The 26873-nt window shown below is 42.4% G+C and overlaps 1 protein-coding gene across 3 annotated transcripts in view; it reads right to left on the bottom strand.

The window, feature by feature from the left end:
- Nucleotides 1–26873, bottom strand: part of EMILIN2 (elastin microfibril interfacer 2) — a 104478-nt gene that overhangs the window by 75645 nt on the left and 1960 nt on the right. For all 3 annotated transcript variants that reach the window (XM_042854791.2, XM_042854792.2, XM_005310381.5), the window contains exon 3: nt 5107–5282. In XM_042854791.2, the coding sequence (XP_042710725.2) occupies nt 5107–5282 (176 nt within the window). The remainder of the gene's footprint in view (nt 1–5106; nt 5283–26873) is intronic.

Raw genomic sequence — 26873 nt, forward strand, 5'->3', positions numbered from 1 at the left:
AAATATCTTGCTGAACCAAGGTCTAAGCACATTTCTATGATGGAGTAATATAGATTTAAAAATTGTTTTAAAAATTCCAAGTTATTTAATATACATTTTAAAAGTCCACAAGAAGTGTGTGTTTTCTACATGCCAAAACTAGAAAAGGAAAAAGGAAATTCTCACACACAAACAAAATTATTAGATCATAACAACACTGAATTTACTTTCTTTTATCAAACAAAGGTAAAAATTTAGTCTTATACACTTCTACCCCAATATAACGCGACCTGATATAACACGGATTCGGATAGAACGCGGTAAAGCAGCGCTCCAGGGGGGCGGGGCTGCGCACTCCGGCAGATCAAAGCAAGTTCGATATAGCGCGGTTTCACCTATAACGCGGTAAGATTTTTTGGCTCCCGAGGACAGCGTTATATCAGTGTAGAGGTGTAATTGAAACTCAGTTCTTAACCAATAACTGCACTTCAATGGCAAGGTAATATATGGTCAAGATATAGTGGGCAATCTTATATATAACATATATGCACAATGAACTAATATAAATTGAATTTTCAGCCTGATCATTAATTTTTGGATTTAGTCATTCAAGCCAGGTCCTTGATGTAATTTTTGTATACATAAATACAATATATACTGTGACGGGCTGGATCACAGAAACACCCCTGGGGCTGCCAACTGATGTGCCAAGACTACTTCTGCCCCTGCTTTCCCTGCCAGCTTAGGACTCCTGCACCCTGTCTTGTTGAGCCAGACACGCCAGTCTGCTCCAACACAGACCCAGGGTCTGAACCACGTTCCCCAAAGCTGTAGGCTTAATTGAAAGCAGCTTAAGAAGTGTTCCTGTCTTTAACACTGAGATGCCCAACTCCCAATGGGGTCCAAACCCCAAATAAATCAGTTTTACCCTGTATAGAGCTCATACAGGCTAAACTGATAAATTGTTCGCCCTCTATAACACTGATAGAGAGATATGCACAGCTGTTTGCCTCCTCCCCCCCAGTATTAATACATACACTGGCTTAATTAATAAGTAAAAAGTGATTTTATTAAATACAGAAAGTAGGCTTTAAGTGGTTCCAAGTAGTGACAGACAGAACAAAGTGAATTACCAAGTAAAATAAAACAAAACATGCAAATCTAAGCCCAATACAGTAATAAAACTGAATAAAGATAAAACCTCATCCCCAGAGGTGTTCCAGTAAGCTTCCTTTTACAGACTAGTCTCCTTGTATCACTCATAACCCCTGTAGTTACTGCCCTTAGTTCCAGTTTCTCTCAGGTATCTCCTGAGCCAGCTGAAGACAAAATGAAGGGGTCTCCCAGGGGTTTAAATAGACTTTCTCTTGTGGGTGGAGACCCCCTCCTCTCTCCTATGCAAAGTCCAGCTCCAAGATGGAGTTTTGGAGTCACATGTCCATGTATGACTCAGTTTTTACAGGCAGCTGCCATTGTTTACATGCCACCCTGAACGTCCTCGGGTAGACTTCTTATGTGGATTCATTGTCCTTTAAGTGTTTCTTGATTGGGCACTTAATTTTCACATTGCTTTCTCAAGAAGCTGACCAAATGCTTTACTAAGGCTACTTAGAAATCAAGCAAGTACATAGCCAATATTCATAACTTCAAATACAACAATGATACAGGCATACAAATAGGATGGGATACAGGCAGGGAGTTGGGGTGTGGGGTGCAGGAGGGATGAGGGGTGTGGCAGGGGGCTCAGGGCAGGGGGTCAGGGTGTGGGGTGCAGCAGGGGGTTGGGGTGCGGGGTGCAGCAGGGGGCTCAGGGCAGGGAGCTCAGGGCAGGGAGTTGGGGTGTGGGGTGCAGGAGGGATGAGGGGTGTGGCAGGGGGCTCAGGGCAGGGGGTTGGGGTGCAGGGTGCGGCAGGGGGCTCAGGGCAGGGAGTGCAGGAGATGTGTAGGGTGTGGCAGAGGGCTCGGCAGGGAGTTGGGGTGTGGGGTGCAGGAGGGATGAGGGGTGTGGCAGGGGACTCAGGGCAGGGGGTCAGGGTGTGGGGTGCGGCAGGAGGTTGGGGTGCAGGGTGCAGCAGGGGGCTCAGGGCAGGGAGTTGGGGTGTGGGGTGCAGGAGGGATGAGGGGTGTGGCAGGGGGCTCGGGGCAGGGGGTTGGGGTGCAGGATGCAGCAGGGGGCTCAGGGCAGGGAGTTGGGGTGCAGGAGGGATGTAGGATGCAGCGGGGGCTCAGGGCAGGGGGTTGGGGTACAGGATGCAGCAGGGGGATCAAGGCAGGGAGTTGGGTGTGGGGTGCAGGAGGTAGAGCGGGGTGTGGCAGAGGGTTGGGGTTCAGGCAGGGAGCTCAGGACAGGGAGTTGGGACGCAGCAGGTGGTTGGGGGCAGGGGGTTGGGGTGCAGAAGCGGTGTGGGATGCAGCAGGAGGCTCAGGGCAGGGGGTTGGGGTGTGGGGTGCAGCAGGGGGCTCAGGGCAGGGAATTGGGGTGCAGGAGGGGTGTGGGATGCGGCACGTGGCTTAGGGCAGGGGGTTGGGGTGCAGGCAGGGGGCTCCAGGCAGGGAGTTGGGGGGCGTGGTGCAGGAGGGCTTCGGGTTCTGGCCCGGAGCCGCTTACCTAGAGCGGCTCTGGGGTGGCAGCGGCACACACCGGGGCCAGGGCAGGCTGCCTGCTGGCTGCCCTGGCCCTGTGCTGCCCCGCTCCACTCCGGGAAGCAGCTGGAACCACGTCCCTGTGGCCCCTGGGGGAGGGGGAGCGGAGGGCTCCGCACGCTGCTTGCCGCTCCTCCAGGTACCTCCCCCGAAGCTTCTATTGGCTGCGGTTCCCTGTTTCCGGACAATGGGAGCTGCGGGGGGACGGTGCCTGGAAGCCAGAGCAACACACGGAGACCTCTTCTCCCCTCCCCTCCCGGCTGCAGGGACATGATGCCAGCCGCTACACGGAGCGGCGCGGGCCTCGAAGGGGGCAATCCCACGGGCTGCATCGTAGTTTGCCCACCCCGGCCTGGAGGTAGGCCGGGGAGAGGGGCTGCAGGCCAGTTGGCGGGCCACAGGAAATAGCCCCGCGGGCCGCATGTTTGAGACCCCTGTTCTAAACAATCTGTTCCACCTTGTAGTTAGCGGTGACACTCGGAGTACTTTTCTAGCCCTGAGGAAGAACTCTGTGTAGCTTGAAAGCTTGTCTCTTTCACCAGCAGAAGTTGGTCCAATAAAAGATATTACCTCACCTACCTAGTCTCTCTAATATCCTCAACATGGCTATAACACCACTGCAAATATGGGGAGTATATAGTATTTTATTTTGCACAGTATCTTTCACACAGACTATATCCAAAAGTGCTTTACAGAATTAAATCATACTATTGCAGAGATAAATAAAAGTAAAGAGAGAAAAGTTAAGAGGTACTGGTGAAGGAGAAAAAAATATGCCTTCAGCTGTGATTTGAAAAGAGATAAGGAATCTTTTGGTACTGAAAGGATGCTTCAGATGACAAGTAAATGGCATGGGATGTCCCAGATGAATAAGAAAAGGCTCTTGCTCAAATACTGACCAGACTGTGTTATGAGAGAGGGAACAGGTCAATGATAGGTGAGGTAGTGAGGAGGGAAGTGGAATGAGAAAAGTCAGTGAGACAGGCTGGAACAAATCCATGAAAGGTTTAAGAACAATGAGGGAAGTTGTTAAAAGGATCCTGAAATGTACAGAGCTAGTTAACATGTTTAAGGATGGGAGTGATGTGATTGTGCTTCTTTATGCATGTGAAGATGCTGACACCATTATTCTGTACGTGCTAGGGTCCTGAGAGCTGAGGCTTGGGGTGTCTGTGGAAAAGGAGTTCCAACTGTCAGAGTGAGATCAGAGGAAAATATGGATAAGGATTTCAGCAGTAGTAGATTTGAGGCAGTTGTACACAGGCAATGTTATGGAGCTAGTTACAGGCAGATTTGCAGGCATATGTGTTTTAGTGTGATGCTAAGTTTATGGAGTAGAAACAAGTTGGAGGACTATGCTGAGATAGGAAACAGAGGAGATGAAGTTGGAATTTTTATTGTTTGTTTTTAAACTGGCATTTAGCTGAAGGATGTTGTAAAGAAGCCAAGAAACCACAAGTTTACTTAGTCAAGATTGGCAGAGAGGTTAATGTTAATTTTGCACAAACCAGAGCTGAATATGTGTCAGAACTGCGGCTAGTGCAGATGCATTGATCTATTTTTATTTGGGAACTTAAGATCACAATTATGTTTTTATCAGTCTGGAGGAAAGACTCTATAGGCATAACTGGTGTGCTAGTTATTTGAAATACTTGCCAGCATCTGTTGTTCTTGTTCCACAAATAAGCACTTACATTATCTAATATATATGACTGTGTTGAAAATAGATTTATTTACTACTTAAAATCATAGCAATCTGTTCACTTCCAACCTAATCTATGTAACAAATGCTAATGGAATTCTGAGTGTTGTACAGGTATTAATTTCTGATAAATGTTGTAATAAATTCCTCCAGCAGAAGTCTTCTGTTTCATTGTCTTCTACTTAACTGAGACTAAAGTCACAATCTTGTAATAACTGAACTTCATTTACCCTCGCAGTGTTTATGAAAACATCATTTACTTTTACAGGTTTCATCTCAACAATTGAGGTTTACTATTTATCTGCCCTGTAGGATTAATTAGTTATGTTTGGACTGCCCTTTTACAAGTAAAATGCTATGCAAGTATTATGCATTATTAGTATATAATTTAAAATGATCATGTATTACTATTATTGCTTTTGGTTCTATAGCAATGCTAATCAAACTCGTCTTCCCTGCAACATTCTGAAAAAACAACACTAAAATCCTTTAAACTGTTACCACGAACAAGTTTACCACAAAGAATTTCCTGAACTATTACTGACCAGCATGGGTTTACGATCAGCCTTCTAACCCAATCATTCATCATTCCCCAGGAAACATGCTGAATCAATATTGTTATAACTTTGCTATTTCCCCTGGGCTCCCACTATATGACGTCTTGAATATTGTTTTTGAACCATGCAGTAACTGTGTAACAGAAGCCACTTTTCTTTTGGTTCAAAGGACAAAATACAAAACTAGACATGATCATGCATACCAAGATTCAAACAAAAAGTTACCCAAGACTTTCTTCACACGAGTTCGTGGTGGAGAAGTGGGAAACAGAATGGTTCTTGGTTGTTCCGCTGGACCTTCTCTGCAATCTTGACCTTTATAACCAGGACAACATCTCCACTCCAGTTCTGTTACTGTCTTATAAGCAATTGTATACCGAGGTCTGAAACTCATACGGTAGCTGTCAAAATAGAAAGTAAAAGTACTTAAAAGTCATCTATAATCATTCAGCCATTTATATCAGACCTAGATTTAAAAAGACAGTAATCAATGATGATTAATGAAATTAATAATACCCAGCAAGATTTATTTTTCTCTTAGATAGAACATAACACTCTAGTTATACATATACATGCACACCTACCCACTGTTAGTAAGAGTTATCAAACATGATGTGCTGCCTGTATAAATCGGGTTTTTGAACTATGAATTGACTGATGTACAGTAGAATGGGAAGTTACTGAAAGGGCTGGTGACTACCAGTGTTAATACTGCACTACTGATTCAACATCTTTCCCTCCCACTGACTACTTTTTCTCACATCCTTAAACACAGAGTAGCTGCTGAATCAGCGCCAACCTGAATCTCATAACAAAACTTTTTCTGCCTATTTTTCTCATTAAAAATACTGTTATTTTTCTGCATTATGTTGACTTAATTTTTTTCCCAGCATCAGCATTTGTGATATGGTGACCACTGTCAAAATTAGGAAAGAAGTTCCATTCACTGGGAGTGGCTTAAGAAAAAAAAGTTTGGAGGTAGGCATAGAATAGGGATATGAAGGACATAGGCTTGGAACAATCAGGGGAGGGAGGAAAAAGGAGATTAGAGTAGAGAAGTAGGAAGGAGTTAAGTTGTAGAGGATCTTGAAGACAAACCTACATAAATGTGCACAGGCAGGGAGCCAGGAGAGACTGATTTCTGTTCTCAAAGTAACTGAAGTTTGAAAGCTGCAACTTGGCCTAGAAAGATTACTCATTTAGAAGCACCGCTGAGCCTTGTTTTAGTCATTAATAGTATTATTGGACCATCTTATGAGCATTTGAAAATCACACACTGAGCGTGCACAGTAGAGTTTTTTCCCCTAAGTTCATTAAATGCACACTTAAGAAAGGATGTGGTATGTGTATGTCAGTAGTTACCTGCATTATGAAGCCCTTCATCTCCCTCAGTGCTCCAAAAACCAGCCCTGATAATTTTCACACAATATGGCTAGATTTTGGCGCCTCTGGTGGTAATGTCCAGGTGTTGTTTAGCCAAATAGTTCAAGATTATGGAATTACCATGTTCTGTGTACATTACTTTGTAACAGCAGAGCTTTGAAACCCTAGAGAATGAAACACCTTGTTTTTAATTACTCCCTCTTCCCACCAGCTCTTTTCTTTTTAGAAAAATCCAGAAAAAATAAATTTAATTAAATGCAAAAAGATATATATAAAAATTTTAAGTTTCCATGGTTAAGCACTCGTAAGTCAGTAAATTACAAATTTATCTGGAATGTGTAACCTTAATTTTGCACCCTGTGTTTATGTATTACAACAATCTTTAATCAGATGATCACCAACTATTTCTAAATAACCAGTTTTTTCCCTATACATGATACATGTGGCATCTTGCAATTTTTTCATACTATATTGACAGACATCAGACCATCTTCTCCTTATGGGTTTATGCTGTATTTAAAACACTAAAGCAAGGCAACACACACACATATCTCATTTCAGGGTAAGAGACGAGGAAAATAAAACAAACATGGACTATTTCCTTTAACTGTGTCTCCATAAGTTATTACACTTAGAATAAAAAGTTATGTGAACAAATACAATGCTACCTATTCGTTTGAAATAATGCCTACACCGTGGATAAAATCCTGTTGCTATCCTTTATACTGCTTAGGGTTTGGTTTGGTTTTTTTGTGTCTCAGATTTGTTTAGACTATCACCAGAACTCACAATCAGACAATGAAAAACACACACACTCCACAACTTTGATGTCACTGGAAGAGTAATGCAGTAGAAGGGAAGACAGGATAATGACATAGGACTCAATGGGAGTTTTGCCATTGACTTCAGGACCATATGGAGACAGAGTGAGCACCACAGACAACAAGCTGTCACAAAACTTAAACTATATATGAATGACTGTATTAAATGAATCATTTTCTAACACTAACTTGGGAAGAGTGTTATTGTTTAAATGAGACAGAAATCAACCACCAGACTGAAAAGTTTAAATCCTGCTGTGTTTGGGAAACAATTCCTAACACAAATAAATTAAATATTATTTTAACTGTTACTCTTGCTGACTTCTTGCCACATGCAAAAACAATTGCTTTAGTAATTAGACATATTTTATCCAACATCTTCTATTTAGTAAAAATGTGTCTTTATCACAACCATAATTTTAATATAATGTCCTACATCTGGTATCCATTTACTGTCCCTCTATGCTGCTAATTAAAATATTTAATAAAATAATTTTCTGGAGTCCCTGATCCTTGTGGTTATTTTATCTCAAATGCAGGAGTCCAGGGGATTTCTCATCTGCTACACAGCTAATGTTAACAAAATAATAATCAGAGTGAGTCAGTGTATCATGGTTTCAAATTCTGACCTAGGGCACACTCATTCAGACTCAGTTTCCAATAAATTTTACATTCATGAAAATATAATCTCAGCAACTGTAGGTTGCACACAAGTTTATTATTTCTGTTATGATTTCCATCAACAGACCTAACAAATCCTGTTTGTAAATGCAAAGTACAGATGTCCTAGGTCAAATTCCTAAACATTAAATAGATTAATGTAGTGGAAAATGGAACAATGAAAAAAAGACAACATCCTGGCCACCCACAACTTTCCTGTTCATCTTCTCTTGTTTATAACATTAAATCACTTATATTATGTATGTAAATTTTGTTAAGGTGCTTTTACTTTGAACTACTTGCTGGATACAGTGTGACTGAGGAGTGGATAGATATTTCAGTGGTTTGAGGGTGATTACAATCTCTCTCAGAAAGAGCATCTAACTGGAATACAAACTTTGAACTCATAAGTCAATTTTGGTATGAAGGAGATGGCAATAGATACTCTCGGATATCCACAAAACGTTTAATTACTCTAAGCTTGCTGTGTGTTCCATTCCATCCCTGTGTGGCCAAACTCCTTTTTGAAGATATTTTGTTAATCTGCTCCAAATACCATTAGCTATGATTTTGACAAACTTTTAAAAGACAAGTTTTAAAAGCATATAAGAAAAGAACTCCGACATAGAATTTATCTCACTTTACTCCGAAAAATTGTGTAATGATTTTTTTTGTAGCAGTCACTTTTACAATTCATAACGCAACTATTACTCTTTACCCTGTGCACACTTTCCCTGTGACCTCCTTCATAGCTAAACAAGAGGAAATCATCTCAAACAATATTCAGGTAAAAATAAATCATGACAAAAACATACACACAAGTATAAAAGAGGAGTGCAACCAGGACAAATCTTAAAGCCAACCAGGACAAATCTCATTCATACAGACAATTTACATACAATTTTACTACTCTCCTTTCCTACTAATTAAAAAAATGAGTGATTACAGTAGGCTTCCCATTAGGGGGGAGGGATAGCTCAGTGGTTTGAGCATTGGCCTGCTAAACCCAGGGTTGTGAGTTCAATCCTTGAGGGGGCCACTTGGGGATCTGGGGCAAAATAAGTACTTGGTCCAGCAAGTGAAGGCAGGGGGCTGGACTCGATGACCTTTCAAGGTCTCTTCCGTTCTAGGAGATGGGATATCTCCATTAATTATTATTATTACTTGATACACACGGGGTTATATATGGAAATACAACACAGAGTATGTCAATTAATTTTTTTTATTTTAACATTTAAAATGTATTTTAAAATACTTCCAATAATTTAATACAAAAATAAGTCTAAAATATTGGGCTGTCCCTCCTATTCTGATTCGACAGTTTAAAAAATCCCCACATGGTAGGTCCCGTGAATCAAGAAATCCCTCACCAACCCTATTCCTTGTGAATTTTTGCAAATTTGATAGCCCATACACACAGCATACAGCTTACTCAGACCCACTGGCTCTGATTTGAGTTTCAGCTTTACCACATCAGGTTTAAACTCATCTGAATCTTAAAATAAAACTCCACTGGAGCAAAACCAATCAAGAATTAAAATGCTTCAAAAGCCATACAAAGAACAATCTACTAGTTCTACACTGCTATTGTCATAAATATAAAGGGAAGTGTAACAACCTTTATGTATGCAGTAACACCAAATCCCTCCTGGCCAGAGGTACAGAATCACTTACCTGTAAGGGGTTAATCAGTTCAATTAATCTAATTGGCACCTGACCAGAAGGACCAATGGGAAAAGAAGATACTTTCAAATCTGGGGGAGGGGGAGGGTTTGTTTGTACTCTTTGTTTTATTCCCTCTCGGGACAAAGGGAGAGACCAAGCAGGTAACCCAGCTCTTACTGAAATGATACATCTAAAATTACAGAAATTGTAACTAATAGCAAGGAAATGCATTAGATTATCTTTTGTTTTAGCTTGTGAATTTTCCCTATGCTAAGAGGGAGGTTTATTCCTGTATTTGTTACTTTGAAGTTGAGTCTAGAGGGGAATCCTCTGTGTTTTAAATCTTTTTATTACCCTGTAAAATTACCTTCCATCCTGATTTTACAGAGGTGCTTCTTTTACTTTTTTCTTTATAATAAAGTTCTTTTAAGAACCTGCTTGATTTCAGTGTCCTAAACATAAAGGGTCTGGTCTGTACTTTTATTAAAGGCAATTGGTTGGTATATTATAGGGTTACCATTCGTCCGGATTTTCCCGGACATGTCCTCCTTTTTGTGTTAAAAATAGCGTCGGGGGGGGAATTTGTAAATCACTAAAAATGTCCAGGATTTCCCCCCCATGCAGAGCGAGGCGCGGCTGGGAGGGCTGCAGGAAAGTCAGCCGCTCGCATGGGGCTCTGGCAGCCAGAGCCCTTCCCCCGCAGCTTGCCGGGCTGGACTCCGGAGCAGCTGTAGAGCTCCTCCTCCCCCCCCTCCCTCCCTCCCTGCATTCTGAGCCGGCCGGCCTGCCGGGCTGTTTGCATCGGGCCTCGGCAGCTCCTCCTCCCCTGCTGCCCAGCGCCCCGCTCGGGCAGCACTGTGCAGGGGCAGGGACCGGGTTGTGTGTTGCGCTGGGGAGCGCAGCCATGTGTCCGGCTCCGCACAGAGCCCAACACCATGTTCTGAGCGGCGGGGTAAGGGGGCCAGGGGGCAGGAGAAGGGGCAGGGAGATTTTGGAGGGGGCAGTCAAGAGATGGGGGGGGTCGGGAGCTGGGGGGGGTGGAGAAGGTTTTGGGCAGTCAGGGTACAGGTAGGGGGTAGGGTCCTGGGGGGCAGTTTGGGGGGGGGTCTTCGGAGGGGGCAGTTAGGGGACAAGGAACAGGGAGGCTTAGGTAGGGGGTGGGGTTCTGGAGGGCAGTTAGGAGCAGGGGTCCCAGGAGGGGGCAGTCAGGGCACAAGGAGCAGGGGGGGGGGTGTTTGGGAGTTCTGGGAGGGGCGTCAGGGGGCAGGGGTGGGGAGAGGGATCGGAGCAGTCAGGGGACAGGGAGCAGAGGGGTTTAGATGGGTCGGGAGTTCTGGGGGGGGCTGTCAGGGGGTGGGGAGTGGTTGGATGGGGCGTGGGAGTCCCAGGGGTCTGTCTGGGGGTGTGGGTGTGGATAAGGGTTGGGGCAATCAGGGTACAGGTAGGGGGTAGGGTCCTAGGGGGCCAGTTAGGATGGGGGGAGGGTCTCAGGAGGGGGCAGTCAGGGGACAAGAGGCAGGTAGGCTTAGGTAGGGGGTGGAGTCCTGGAGGGCAGTTAGGGGCAGGGGTTCCAGGAGGGGGCAGTCAGGGGACAAGGAACGGGGGGAGGGTTGGGGGTTCTGAGGGGGTCGGGAAGTGGGAGGGGCAGGGGCGGGGCTAGGGCAGGGCTCCTCCCGTCCTCTTTTTTGCTTGCTGAAATATGGTAACCCTAGTATATTATTCTCAAGTCTCCCCAAGTAAGGGGGGGTGAAGGGACTTGGGGGGATATTTTGGGGAAATAGGAACACCAAGTGGTCCTTTTCCTGAATCTTTGTCTAAATCACTTGGTGGTGGCAGCAATACCGTCCAAGGGAAGGAATTTGTGCCTTGGGGAAGTTTTTAACCTAAGCTGGTGGAATATAAGCTTAGGGGGTCTTTCATGAGGGTCCCCACATCTGTACCCCAGAGTTCAGAGTGGAGAGGAAACCTTGACAGCTATAATCTTCAAGAGCATACAAATCTGTGTACCTTAGCATTTAAATTGGGATTTAGGGAGGCACTCAGTCAAGCAGTCCCATCAACATCAGTGTGTCTAGTCATCTGAGTAAGGCAAACAAGATTTGACCTTAATGGCTTTCCACCATGTTCCCAGCTACATAAAGGTTAATTTCTTAATTGCTGTAGCATTTTTGACTACTGATATAGTCCAACATGAATGTTAAAATTACTCACACTAAGTAGTACATAACCACTCTCACACTGTGGATGTGTTTCTAGGTGATAATTAACAACATGCACCTAGTGCAGGGGTCAGCAACCTACAGCACGCGTGCCAAAGGTGGCATGCAAGCCAATTTTTGATGGTTAACTTTTTTAACGGTATTTACATCCCTATCTTGCGGTTGGATGTTCCATCCAAAACCCCAGAAGCTGGTGTTAAGTTCATGTTTCTGTGGCTGGCTGATGTCATTATGGACAAAATTCCCCCCTGCACTCTACTTCCAGTTCCCCAGCAATTATGGGTCACCTAAGCTTATCTATGCCAAAGATCATAGGCCTCAAGCTTTATGCTAACTGCTGACGCCAATGTCTTACAGGATGCAGGCCTGTAGGTTCCTTGCATTACTGCTAACTAGAATAATGCAGAATATAATACAAAGCAGTGAATACAATAGAGGTAAGCTAGCCCACTGGGCTACAGATGACAGAACGCTTACAGATATGTGATCCAGCATGTCCAGAGAAGATGAGAGAAATGGTAGACAGACTTCAACCCTCTCTAAATTGTTCTGAGGTGAAGTCTGACATGCTGAGTCACCTACATACAAGCTACCACAGGAGCCAAAAGTTCCAGGCAATGCCTCGCTGTTCTACAAGGGAATGCCTTGAAGTTCTTGCATAGCTCCAATATCACCTGAAACCTGGCCCGAAGTAAATATGATCTCACTGTGGTTGAGCTAAGAAGTGACCCTATAAACTCGAGAAGACTTGATCAACAAGGACAACTCAGAACACCCCACAACTGTAACAGGGACCAGATCTTTTAGACAAACACTAGCACTTGCTGTCTGGACCTTCCTTGAACCAGCCCGCTGAGATGAACCACAACTGTTGCCATGCACTTTATGAAGACTTGAGGAGCTGACAACAGCCCAAAGGGAAGGACCATAAACTAGTGTTTAATTTGTGCCAGGGCTTGCCAGGGGTGAGGCCCAGTACCTCTAGGCTTGGCAGTTCATAGCCCCGGCACCGCTGTGCTTGCTGCATCAGTTATGAATGTAAAAAAAATTGCTTTAACCCCAGCACCAAATTGCCTGAGCCCTGGCACCTCTTTCATTACAAATTAAGCCCTGTCAGTAACTGATAATAAACATCTGCTACAATTAATCTTAAGAACCTCCTGTTACTCTGGTGAATGGCCACATGAAAGTAGGCATCCTTTAAGTTGAAGGCAGAGAATTAGTCATTGGGGTCTAGGGATGGGATGGGAGAATAGATGCTAAGGTAACCATGCAAAACTATATTTTTTATGTATTTGCTGAGGTCTTGCAGATCTCAGACAGGCCTGAGGCCTCTCTTGAACTCTGGAATGAGAAAATAATGGGAATAGAATCTCTTTCCCTGGTGCTGAGGAGGTACTTCCTCTGCTGCCCCTAATTGCATTGAACTTCTTGGTTTAGTACACTCTCATGAGAATGGTCTCTGAAAAGAGATGGGGAGTGGGAATGGGAAGCGGGAATGGGAAGCAGGGAAGAGACGTGAATTGTAGGGTATATCCCAGTTCCACCATGCTTAGAACCCATCTAAGCAATGCAGGTACAAGCACTTAGAACAGGGGTGGGCAAACTAAGTTTTAAGATGGGCCAGGGGCCACACCACGTGGCTCAGCCCTGCTCCAGCTGGGGCGCAGGGTCAGGGCCGCACCACGCGGCTCCCGGAAGCCACGGCATGGCCCCGCTCCGGCTCCTACGTGCTCCTGATCTCCCTCCCGCCCTCCGAACCCCTTGGTCCCAGCCCAAAGCACCCTGCTATACCCCAAACTCACCCCCAGCCCCACCCCAGAGCCTGCACCCCCAACCAGAGCCCTCACCCCCTCCCTCACCCCAACCCCAATTTTGTGAGCATTCATGGCCCACCATACAATTTCTATTCCCGATGTGGCCCTTGAGCTAAAAAGTATGCCCACCCCTAACTTAGAAACTAGAAACTAACTTGCTGCCAAAGGGAGGGGAAATCATACGGAGTGGTTCACTGGCCTCAACCAAGGCATCAACCAGACTGTTTGGATGCTACAGGTTGTTTGCATTAGCAGAAGGTGAAGGAGGAGGTCTCATCCTCTGAGACTTATGGTGTCTCTGGGATTGGTCAGATTGTCTTAATGGATGACAGATACCTCTTGTTGGACTTGAGGGTGAAACTGCTTTCTCTTAGGGCTGGAGTATAAATGCCCAACGATTTTACAGTTGTGGTTGCCTCAGAATCTTTAAGAGAATGCAGATCTCCATCTGCCTTTTTTAAAAACAAATTTGGGCCCTCAAAAGGCAAGTCCTCATTTGTTTGTGGGACTTCTGATGGCACGCACAACGACTGAAGCCAAGAAGCACAATGCTGTAGCCATCACCCGAACAGCCAAATCACCATCTTTAGAGCAGAGCCTGTAAAGATGATCTTGCAGCCAGGTGGCCTTCATTTATAAGAGCTTTGTATTCCTCTTTGACATCAGCTGGCAGCTTGTCTGCAAATTTTAATATGGGGTCCCAGATGGAGTAATCACTGTGAGCTAAGAAGGGCTGATGGTTTGCAATTCTGAACTGTACATCTAAATAAATCCAGCTTTTTTGCATTTTTATCTTTGGGAATAGACTTAAAATGCCCCGCCTCACTTTCTCATCCATGGCCGCCACCACCAGAGAACCTGGGGTGGAATGTGAGTCAAAGTACTCATGTCCCAGAGATGGAACTTGGTAGTACCTCTTCTCTGTTCTTCTGGCAGAGAAGAGGGAGTTTGCCAAAGAAGTCTGGGGAGCTTGAAGATAGCCTCATTAATAGGCAAAGCCACGCTAGCAGGTCCTGCAGAATGCATCCAGTTTGTGTGGATTATCCTGTACAACTCAATTTCGATACCTAGGAATGTGGCCTCGCTTTTCAACAGTTGCTGGCACATTCTGTAATCATCCAGAACTGGGGAAGATGATTCTGAAATGGTTGCCTCATCTGATGAAGAAGAAGTGCTGGGTAGAGACAGTGAAGTGTCAGTCTGTCTAGTGTCTGCTTAACCTCAGTAGCAGGTGGATCAGAATCCACAGGGATAACCTCCCTCAGCTGTTGGGTACCAGTGTCAGTAGAGAGAGCGGTATCAGACAGAGTAGAGTGCCTGGATAGGGACTTAGTAAAGCAGTGTTGAGGACAAGATGATCTGGAGTCCCAAAGACACCCCCACCACCACCACCATGGATTCCAGCAAGGCCACTGCTGTACTTGATATGGTACCAGAGCCCAACCCCAACGCAATCTATCTAGATATGCTTCTGTAAGAGTCACTGTGCTGGAACCTTGACCTCTGCCATGAAGAACAAGGACACAGTTGATATCTCCTATAATGAGATCTCGATATGTAGGATCCACATCTGTATCCAAAGAAAAGTCAACACTGAAATGCCAAGGTGGCACAGTATAGGGCAGAGTAGCCAGAAACCGGGACCTGGACTAGCATTCAGAGGATGGTAGCGGAAGAATTATCCAAGGCTTCTCTGCTGAAGGGACTGTGCACTTAGACTGTTGCACCACAGAGCCCAGACCCTGAGGGTACCACCAAAGGCTCAGTTCCCAAAGATATCAGATGTACAGGTGCCAAGCAAGATCCCAGTACCAGTACGGAAGGAATAATCGGTACCTGGATCTCATCCTGTAACGGACGAGTTCAGCACCGACAAAAGATCCCTGTCGTGGTGTACACCTCAGACTTCGTTGATACCGATATACAGCAGCGTGTATTGCAGAGGAAGTCAATGCTGTTGAAGGTCCCAACGGAGTTGGTCTACATGCTACCACATGAGAATCCAGAGTCAACAATTGTACATTGCTAGAATGCAGTACCAGGGAGCTCCTACCAGAAGTCTTCTTCTTGTGAGAATCTGTAGGGAATCTAGCTCTCAAAAAGTGGCAGCTTTCTTCTGGCTAGAACGGGGTGCAATCAAATGGGGGTGCGAAGCTGCTTTCATCAGGATGAAAGGCAAACTTCCCTCAACTACTTAGTCCTGGTCTTAAACCCCCTACAAATAAGGCACTTATGCCTCAAAGTGACCTTCTGCCAAACACTTTAAACAGCAGGGGTGAGGATTGCTGACTGGCATGGACATGTTAGAGCCAAAACAGTGCTTCAAAAGTTGGGGATTTAGGCACACCCCTGTATCCAAAATCTCAAAGAAAACACTATAAAAACAAGGAAATTTTTTAGGAAAAAAAAAACAAGTACAGTACCACTAACAATAACTACTGCTAATTAAAAAATATTTACAATAAATTCTTTCTAAAAAGCTTTCTAGAGGGACAAAGGGAAGAGAATATGAGAAGCTCACACATTCCCCGACTACCAACCACAGCCAGTGAGAAGAAACTGATGGGGAGGTCAGAGCGGCTACCCCTTAATACCTTCAGCTGGCAGCACAAGGATGAGGAGAGTTCATGTACAGTACTGCTACAAATGGTAGGGAATACCTTGGATCCACTGAAGTCAATGAAAGTTTTCCATTGATTTTAATGGAGTCAAGATTTCACCCAGACAAGATGCTTTATGATACAACTCACCACCATTCTACAGCATTTGTAGTTTGATTTTAGAAAAATATGAAGTGTCTTAATAAAGTAGGAGTTTATTCCAAAAGCATATACTACAATGGTTTAAATTCTTTTGTGAATTCCTAGGATGGCTGGATTTAGGGGTTTGGGGCCCCCAATGTTATTTTTGGGGACTTCCATCACTTCAAGCTCTCCTTACCTTCTCAAATTCCCAAAGAATTGGTTCTTGTGGGTCTCAAAATCCAGTTTAATTCTTAGGTTTTTTTATTCTTAAAAACTTTTAATTCTGAAAACTAAAAAGACGGCTTTTATTGTTCTATATGCTGGTAAATAATTGTGTGCATATAATGCAAATATATTTCAAAAACAGAAAAATATTTTGGGGGGCAAGAAGACTGACTAACTTGCTGAAAGCATAAATGTGTAGGGAGAGAGAGCTGTAAAGTTAGGAGTAAATCTAGACTACAGTATGTGTTAAAATGCCATTAACAAAGAAAAAGAACCAAATAAACATAATTTGAAAAATAATCAGTTTTTTGGTCTGATATTAGGGAAAAAAATCAAGGTTCTTTTTACTGAATGCACTAAAGAAAGAATTGTCTTTCTATTTCTGGCACTGTTTACTGTATTAGGTTGCTATTTTTATTTCCAGTTCCTAACTTAATATATAAAAAGATAGAACACGTGCTGGGCGGGGAGGTGAGGAGGAAGGATAGGGAGTTACTTGCTGAATAAAATAGTTTCCCTCTAGCAAGTGAAGATAGAAAATGAAAAATAGATGGCTGTAAATCAGAATTAAATGTGCCATTACTTTTACACACTTGATCAATGCCTGGCACTGGCAATATCCTCCCAAACAAAATTCCAGTGTCTGAGTCTTACAGCTATGATCAGGCACTGCTCTGAACACTGGCACAGTGAAACAAAAGGAAGAAAGACGAAGCCAAAAATAGTATTTAGGAATCAATCTTACAATCTTCATACATGCACAATTACCATTAAAATCAATGAAAGATGTGTGTGTACAACTATTGCCCAGACTAGCTAAGTCTTGAATAAATACTTATTGGCCAAACAAACTGATGAACATTTATGGGAACTTGGCAGGAAAAACAGTTTAAATGTAGCACATCTGCACCTTAGTGGCTTGTCTACACTTAAAAGACTGCAGTGGTGCAGCTGCACCACTCTGAAGGCAGTGCTGCCACCAGCAGCAGCGCAGAAGTAAGGGTAGCACTGCAGTACCACACACCCCCCTACAATAACCTTGCAATCCCCCACGACTCCTTTTTGGGTCAAGACCCCTACAATTACAACACAGTGAATTTCAGACGTAAGTAGCTGAAATCATGAAATATACAATTTTTAAAATCCTATGACCATGAAATTGACCAAAATGGACTGTGAAATTGGTAGAGCCCTACTCACTCATTGCTAACTAGCACAAATTACAGCAGCCTCTGAACACTCTAAACTGTGCTAGGGGCAGGACAGAGAATCCCACTCAATATAGCTCCACTCCTCTATGCCACTCTGAAGCTAGGTGCAGCTGAGACTCTAGCCTGATATCACTTCAGGATGCTTGTTTCTCTTGTAAGGGACAGGTGGATTATGGGACACTGTTAGAAGAGAAAAACATTTAAATATTCTCAGTACCACACCCTTAAATCCCACTTTTAGTTACAGAATCCATTGCATTTAAAATGTCCAGTATCATGAAATCATTCATTTTCCAAAATCCTGGCTTCCTTGAAGCCAATGGGAGTTTTGCCATTGACTTTAATGGGGCCAGAGTTTCACCCATGGAATTTAACTCGTCCATTATGCTGAGTTCTGCAACACAGGCAGAGAAGGGGAAAAATAAGCCAAAGTACTGTACTATCTAAAATATTGCATCTACAGCCACATCAGTGTTTTCATTTCCCAGTGATATATCACATATCCTCTAGAGTCTCAGATGGGTTCAGACTCAAGGCGGCTAGCCCCTCTCACTGCTGTGGCTACACTCTATTTTTAGTGCATTAGCTCAATCAGAGTGAGCGCAGGTATGTCTACTTGAGCTGGGAATTACACCTGAAATGTAGATATACCCACAGAATCTAGTTCAGTAACATGTCCCTAATCACACAGCTAGTCTATGGAACAGCTCGGAATAGAACCTGGATCTCATGACTTCCAGTCCCATGCTTCCTCTATGGTTGCTTCCTTCTACTTTTATACCAGCAAGATAAACAATGTCAAATACCAATAAATCACATGCTGCCAGATCAGCACTAGGTTGGTACTTCAAAACAAACAAGAAACCTAAATACTTCTAATAATAAGAAAACAGAAAAAAGGAGTTGGGAAAATGCTGGTAAGTCAACATTGTATTGTAATTAGGGCTGTCGATTAATCGCCGTTAACTCACGTGATTAACTCAAAAAAATTAATCGAGATTAAAAAAATTATTGTGATTAATCATAGTTTTAACCACACTGTTAAACAATAGAATACCAATTGAAATTTATTTTTGGATGTTTTTCTACATTTTCAAATATATTGATTTCAATTACAACACAAAATACAAAGTGCACAGTGCTCACTTTATATTACTTTTGATTAAATATTTGCACTGTGAAAAGAACAAAATAAATATTTTTCAGTTCACCTCATACTAATACTGTACCATAGTACAAATGTAGCTTATTTGTGTTACATAACAGCACTCCATAACAAAACAACGTAAAACTTTAGAGCTTATAAGTCCACTTAGTCATACTTCTTGTTCAGTCAATCGCTAAGACAAACAAGTTTACGTTTATGGGAGATAATGCTGCCTGCTTCTTATTTACAACGTCACCTGAAAGCGAGAACAGGTGTTCGCATGGCACTTTTGTAGCCGGCATTGCAAGATATTTACGTGCCAGATATGCTAAGCATTCATATGTCTCTTCATGCTTCGACCACCGTTCCAGAGGACATGCTTCCATGCTGATGATGCTTGTTAAAAAAATAATGTGTTAATTAAAATTTGTGACTGAACTCCTCGGGGGAGAATTGTATGTTTCCTGCTTTGTTTTACCTGCATTCTGCCATACATTTCATGTTACAGCAGTCTCAGATGATGACCCAGCACATGTTTGTTTTAAGAACGCTTTCACTGCAGGTTTGACAAAAAGCAAAGAAGGTACCAATGTGAGATTTCTAAAGATATCTACAGCACTCAACCCAAGGTTTAAGAATCTGAAGTTTATTCCAAAATCTGAGAAGGATGAGGTGTGGAGCATGCTTTCAGAAGTCTTAAAACAGCAACACTCCCAAGTGGAAACTACAGAACCCGAACCACCAAAAAAGAAAATCAACCCTCTGTTGGTGGCATCTGACTCAGATGATGAAAATAAACATGCATCTGTCCACACAGCTTTGGATTGTTATCAAGCAGAACCCATCAGCAGCATGGATGCATATCCTCTGGAATTGTGGTTGAAGCCTGAAGTGACATATGAATCTTTAGGACTTCTGGCACATAAATATCTTGTGACGCCAGCTACAACAATGCCATGCAAACGCCTGTTCTCACTTTCAGGTGACATTGTAAACAACAAACAGGCATTATCTCCTGAAAATGTAAAAAAAAAAACAAAAAAAAAACTTGAGTGATTGGCTGAACAAGAAGTAGAACTGAGTGGACTTGCAGGTTCTAAAGTTTTACATTGTTTTATTTTTGAATGCCGGTTTTTTTTGTACATAATTCTACATTTGTAAGTTCAACTTTCATAAACAAAGCTTTACAAATATTTGCACTGTAAAAAACGAATCAAAAATCAATTGAGCACCGTACACTTTGTATTCTGTGTGATAATTGAAATGAATATATTTGAAAATGTAGAAAACATCCAAAATATGTAAATAAATTTTATTCTGTTATTTTTTTAATTGCACGATTAATTGCTATTCATTTTTTAATCACTGACAGCCCTAATTGTAATACATTAACCATTGATTACATTAACAGCAAATGGTTAGTCAACTCTGTTTTCACTTCATAATCCCAGATTCTGCGCCTGATTCTCCTTTTAGACTGGAGTATCTCAGTTGAGGTCAGTGGCATAAAAGTTGTGAGAGAGAAAAATCAGACCCCAGTTTACAATTTCCTGGGAACTGGAACTATGGAGGGCAACTGGCAAAGTGGGGAGATAAGAGCTGTGTGTTCAGGCCAGGATACACTGCAAAGGATGAGGGAAAATCAGAAGTCAGAGGAGGAAGATGGGAGTAGGAGAGATGCAAAGTGTAGGAGCAAGGCAGCAGTGTGAACAGAGCACTGTGATGGGTAGGAAGAAAGGTAAAAAGCATCAATGGGAGTGGCTACCCTACAGATCACCAAGGAAATTTAAGAAGAGATTAAAGCAGAGCACTGAGTAGAAAGGACACATGTTTAACAGGATTTTGAAATGTCTTCCTAAGAGATTCCCCCTGCCAACTCAGGCCAGGTAAAGCATGAACATGTGATGTGTTCTACAGATGGACTGGAGCTGGAATTCGCACCAGACCTGGCAAAGTTGCTTGATTTTGAATTTCCGCTATTAGCAGCAGCTGAAGCATTTTGAGGGAGGAGACACTGGGACAATAACATATTTTCACTGCTGTTGCACTCATTTTTCTCTACAAAATGCTCTGTGCTTGAACCAGAGTTATTGCTCTCCCTTCATCTAGCTTAGGTCATTATCATTTAATCTACCCTTCTCTACAGCTGAGAAAGCAATACTCTGGTTAGTGTTAGAATAGCACAGATAGAACTTAGAGAATTTTTTCACTTGACCAGAGCTCGGCGAGCCGGGAAGCCTCCCCACATAACTTCTGCAGCAAGATTTCATGTTGGTCCATGCTATCTCATCGTTTTTTAAACTTGTTCACAAAAGCAAGGAAGACCAGAGGCATTTGGTCCTGCTAATTACTACCGCAGTTTTTCACAGGATGATTTCCTCACTTATGTTACGATATTTTATCAGAAGATTATTTTTACCTGTCCTCTAGTGACAGTGTCTAACACGTCAGCAGCAGTGGACGTTATCAGAACTGTGAATAAAAAATGAATTTGCTTAATCTGTATTTGCAGCTTTCTTGTCTTTGCTCTCCATGATTAAGTTTCCCAGCAAGAATATTTGTAGAGAAACTTTCACAGAATGTTAAAGAATATATATGGAAGATAAATGTTGAATTCAGAAACACAACCAATATTCTCATGAAGCACTAGCACTGAGAGATTTCATAGTTTGCACTATTTAAAAGCTGGGATTCTAAGCTTTCAGAATGAACTACAGCATTGTTTCTAGAGCTAACATTTCTCAAGGCAGCATGCACTCGAATCAGGCGTGAGCACCACCATATTGCGCAATGGACACTTGACAAAATTACCGGACTAAGTGACAGACATTGGCGGGGGGCCAGGAGGGGGCTCTGGGCTGAGGCAGGGGGTTGGAGTATGGGAGGGGGTATGGGCTTTGGTCTGGGAGTGCAGATTCCAGGATGGAGCCAGAAATGAGGGGTTCAGGGTGTGGGAGGGGGCTCCAGGCTGGAGCAGGGGGTTGGCGTGTGGGAGGGCTCCAGCTGGGGATTCAGGCTCTGGGGTGGGGCTTGGGATGAGGGGTTTGGGGTGTAGGAGGTTGCTCCAGGCTGGGACCAAGGGGTTCAGAGGGCAGGAGGAGGATCAGGGCTGGGGCAGGGGGGTGGGGTGCAGGGACGGTGTGTGTGTGTGCGCGCGCGCGCGCGCTCCAGGAAGCAGCTGCATATCATCGTCCCCTCCCCCCCCAGCTCCTACATGGAGGCATGGCCAGGTGACTGCGCGCTGCCGCCCCCGCAGCTCCCATTGGCCGCGGTTCCCAACCAATGGGCTGGGAGCTGCAGAGACAGCACTCAGGGACTGGGGACGGAGGCAGCGTCCCTGCAGAGCTGCCTGACACCTGGCCGCACCTCCGCCAGCAACAGCAGGGATGGGGAGCCGCTTGTGGAGAGCCGCCTGAGGTGAGCACCCCCACGGACCTCAACATATTTACCACGGACACTTGTGTCTGTGTATGGACACATTGCCGACCCCTGAATTGAAACAGGTCAGAAGTGTGGGAGGGAGGGAGGGGAGAAAAAAGGCAAGTTGTTATCAGAACGTTATATGAAGGTCTGATATCTTGAGGACCACAAGGGGAACTGAGGAATATTCTCCATTATGGGAAACCTGGCAGTGAGGTAGAGCATTCTTCTATTGTTCTGGTGGTTTATTGAATATCAGACCTTAAATTGGTCAGTGGTCCTCTGGACCAGCAATGCTACTTTGGAACTGGTCCGGCACTTAATAGAAGAAGCCCCAGACCTCCAATCAGTGCAATTTTCAACTCATGAAAAAGCAGACAAATATCAACTGCAATATTTGTATTAATGTGAGTTGAGGGAGAGTTTGTGAAATTTTTGGAACTATTGCAACAAGCTATGAATGATGTATGAAATGAAAATTCCTATCCAAGTTTCAGAGAAGAAAGGCAGTGTTGTTTGCTGTGTGCATAGTCAGAGATACACAATATTAGGCTCAGAGACACACAGCCAGACAAGTTCACCACACCCAGCTGTCTTGCAAAGATTATCAAACAAACACTCTAGAAAACTCAAATATGTTATTAAAGTTTTCGTACTGCTTTCAACGTCCCCCTCCTTAGGCTAAACTCTCCATATAGTCAGCTAGCAGAAGCCTGTACAGAGAGATTTCTGTCCCACACAAGATACCCTCTCTTTAAAAACAAAACAAAAACCTCCTTTCTTGATATTTAGGGGGAAATATACAATAGTCCTCAGTTTTCCCCTTTTGTACTTAACATAGTGTCTGTGTTTTCAAGGGTTTTTCTTATGTGATATTGACTTCTGAAAGCCAGAGACCCACTTAGACCCTGATCAAGGACTACTGTACCCTGGGCTTGATCCTGCCCAGGGCAGAGTACTCTGGCTATGATCCAGCATAACACTTAAGCACATGCTAAACTTTCAACCCTCAAGTAGTCCCATTGATTACCATGGGGCTGCCAACAGCTGAAAGTTAAGCATATGCTTAAGTGCTATGCTGGATTGGAGCCAGAGCGCTCCACTCTGGGCAGGATTGAACCCCATTATAGTACCCTCTATGTAAGGAACAGGGACTGAAACTGCTGCATGGATTCCAGAAAAAAAAATGTGGATAACAACCAGTGATACCAATTTATACCAAGGATCTGGTCTACTGTTTTCTTTCTAAAGGGAGCACCCGAATAGTCTTTTTTCCCCACATTAAATAAAATAATGTTTACATCTTTACCTGGAATGTTTTTATTATCACACTTTGTCTGATGCTATTTATAGGTTGGTCTCCCAGCCTTTACAATTACATATACTAATGATTAGAGTTTATGGGTATTTCACTGTCTTTTGTTTTATATAATTCTGTCTATGCTTTATTCAAATGTTGGTGTTTATCACGCTGTGATTATTCTGGAATTAGATTTATTTATAGTGATAAATATACGTAAAAACAATAGGCTCAAAAATACTTGTTTAATGGGTCAATTTGTAAATATTTATTTAAATGTTTGTTTATTCATATTTATTTTTAGACAATTTGTCATTTTTCCTGTCTATGTTCTAATTACTTGCAATCTAGTGGAATAATTTGTCTCCCTGTTTATTATATGTTGATCACAGAAGTTAAAGATGAAAAAGACCAGTTAAAATCATTAAATTCACTCCCCCCCCACCCCCCCAGGTAAGAACATATAGTCTGACCCAGTAAACACTTAAGCACATGAATAACTCTATTCCCAAGAGTCGAACCACAGAAATCAATGGGACTAGTTACATGAGTAGAGTTATTCACATGGATAGATATTTGTAGGATCAAGCGCATAATCCTCAGATAGATTATATTGATACTATACTACACTTGTTATTTGCCAGAAGGCCAATATAGTTTTCTTATAATAATTATATTAAAATATATAATAATGATATCAACCCAACTCTCATGAGTAACCCTTCAATAAGAAACCAAAGAGAGTGAATGCACAATGGAAAGTGAAAAAGTAAAATAAATAAATTAAAAATAAGGTAGTATAGGACGATCAGTTATTTGTACACATTAGTGATTTTTTAAATTATAAACATATTTGAGCGTGGGTAAGTAAACACATGAACACTTTTGCATAAGTACATTTCACTCCCACTTCCCAACAACAGCAAAAGTTTGTTTGTTTGTTTTTTCCCCCTCTCTCCGGGGCTGGTCATAGTTTAAGAAAAATAAATCAAATCTCTCTCCAAGGGCAGAAAATACTTCAAAGAGCCCTTCTGGTTTTTCTTCCTTCTCTCTTCTAACTTCTCAGACTCCAAGCATCTGCTCATATAGATCCTAGAATCTTATTCAGAAAAAACTCCCACTAACTTTTCAGGGAAAGACTGTAGGATTGGGCCCCAATACATATCAAAAGATACTTAAATAATGAGATCCTACTGCAATTACTGAATTTTAACTTACAATTTAAGCAAATACACCTCTACCCCAATATAACGCGACCCGATATAACACCAATTCGAATATAACGCGGTAAAGCAGTGCTCTGGGGGGGGGGGGAGGGCTGCGCACTCCGGCAGATCAAAGCAAGTTCGATATAACGCGGTTTCACCTATAACGAGGTAAGACGTTTTGGCTCCCAAGGACAGCATTATATCAAGGTAGAGGTGTACATCTTGTTTTTAAAGTTGTTACACTTAAAATTTCCTAGCAATGCAGTAATTCAACAGCTTTTTTTTTTTTTTTTTTTTTTATTTAAACAAACATTTTTTAATAGGGCTAATGGGTAAGAGGTGATTAAAAATGAGTTCATGAATTCACATGGTGCTGGGTTTGGTCACTGGAATTCGTATTTCTATAGAGTAGTTCACTGTCATTGTAATTAATATCCATAATACATATATTCTCGTATGTATAGAATATCCTCTGTTCGGGTAAGCACCTGATATTTAAGACCGTTATATACACAATATATAATGCACAGCTTTGTTTCATCAAAATATTTTTATATGTAACATAGATCATCTAAATATCAAAAAAGCACTGTGGACAAGATGTTGATCTAACTAGAAGTAAATGGCAAATTTCAAATGCTATTTAATATTTAGCATTAAAATGATGAAGAGCTTCTATTTGAAGGGTATCAGTTCTTAGCAATTTATTGCTCAGCTTATTACGAATGAAAGACACATAGTGACATTTCATGGAACAGGTGAGTATCCACATAATAGGAAGGGGCATAGTCAGTTTTTAAAGTTGGATACAGAAAGTCAGTCTGACATATCAGTGATTGTCACAGATCAACATTAATAACAAAAGGCACACATCTACAACACAGGTAACAAGTTGTATACCTGATTCAGATCTCAGTTACTCGATCTGACCAGAATTTGGCTCATTTACTTCATGATTTAGTCCTCTATCTGTAAATTTGTAAAGGAAATAAGAAGAATAATTACACAGAACTTTGCCTCAATAGTTTTACTTGTTTGTTATAACCCTTTTCCCGGTCCTCCTACTGTCTCGTCTATGTTTGGGTCCTGAACCTTAAAACACTTACATATATGAGTAACTTTATTTGCATGTGTAGTTCCATTGAGTTTCATGAGACTACTCATGTGAGTAAAGTTAAAGTTATTCATGTGCATAATTGTTTGCAAGATCAAGGACATAGATTGCAAACTCTTCAGTGCATTTTCCTTTCTTATTCTCTATCCTGAAGGAAACTAGCACACAGTGAGTGATAGATCAATATTAACAATAATAGATTCTCCTAATATCATAGAGTTTTGGGGACACAGCAAACTTCCAAGATTACAGAACTTATATTTTGAGTTATTTAAAAAATATTCACCCAGTTTTTATAGTCACACTGCTGCCATACTAATATACACCTGAATGCATATGAAACTTGAAAGATACCTTTATATAGTATACCTTATATTAAAAATAAAAATATGCTTTGTAATTCCAACTCTAGTTATCCAGAAGATAATGTTTATCTTCACCAATATAAAACAAGTCAGATTCAGGAAATAAAGATTTGCAATTAGGAAGATCTAATTTCCTTTAAAATGGACACCTCCAGTATACCTTATCAGATATTCAGTGTCAATATTTTAGAACCTGGCTCACCATATATAACTTCCTGATAGGTTTGTCACTCAGAAGTAGTGACAGGCACCATTAATAAACAAGGATATACTTCGCCCAATCTTTATTTGTCCACTTCAGTGTCACAACTCTAAAATGGGCAGTTAAATACTATGAAAAGAAACAACATCGGAAATGACCCAGACAGGGTTATTCAGCTGTGTCTCTGGGGAGTCTCCCATGATTTGTCTCAAGTGGCCAATGTTTATATAAGAAAAGAAGGTACCTTTTTTTTTCTTTTGGTGCCAAAAAGTCTTACAAACACCAAATATGCAAAATTAATTGTCTCAGGCCCCTGTGAGGCAAGGAGCGTCCTCAGAGCCCATAGATGTAAACAAGAGCTGAGTGGACTGAGCCCATCGCAGGAGGGGCTCAGGTCCTTGCAGTATCAGCCACATACTTCATTCGCTCATGTCTGTTCAGAAATATATACAAACAGTTTTTGTTTTTCTATTTATAACAATAAAATTTAG

This window comes from Chrysemys picta, chromosome 2, assembly GCF_011386835.1.
Source record: "Chrysemys picta bellii isolate R12L10 chromosome 2, ASM1138683v2, whole genome shotgun sequence".
Taxonomy (NCBI): domain Eukaryota; kingdom Metazoa; phylum Chordata; order Testudines; family Emydidae; genus Chrysemys; species Chrysemys picta.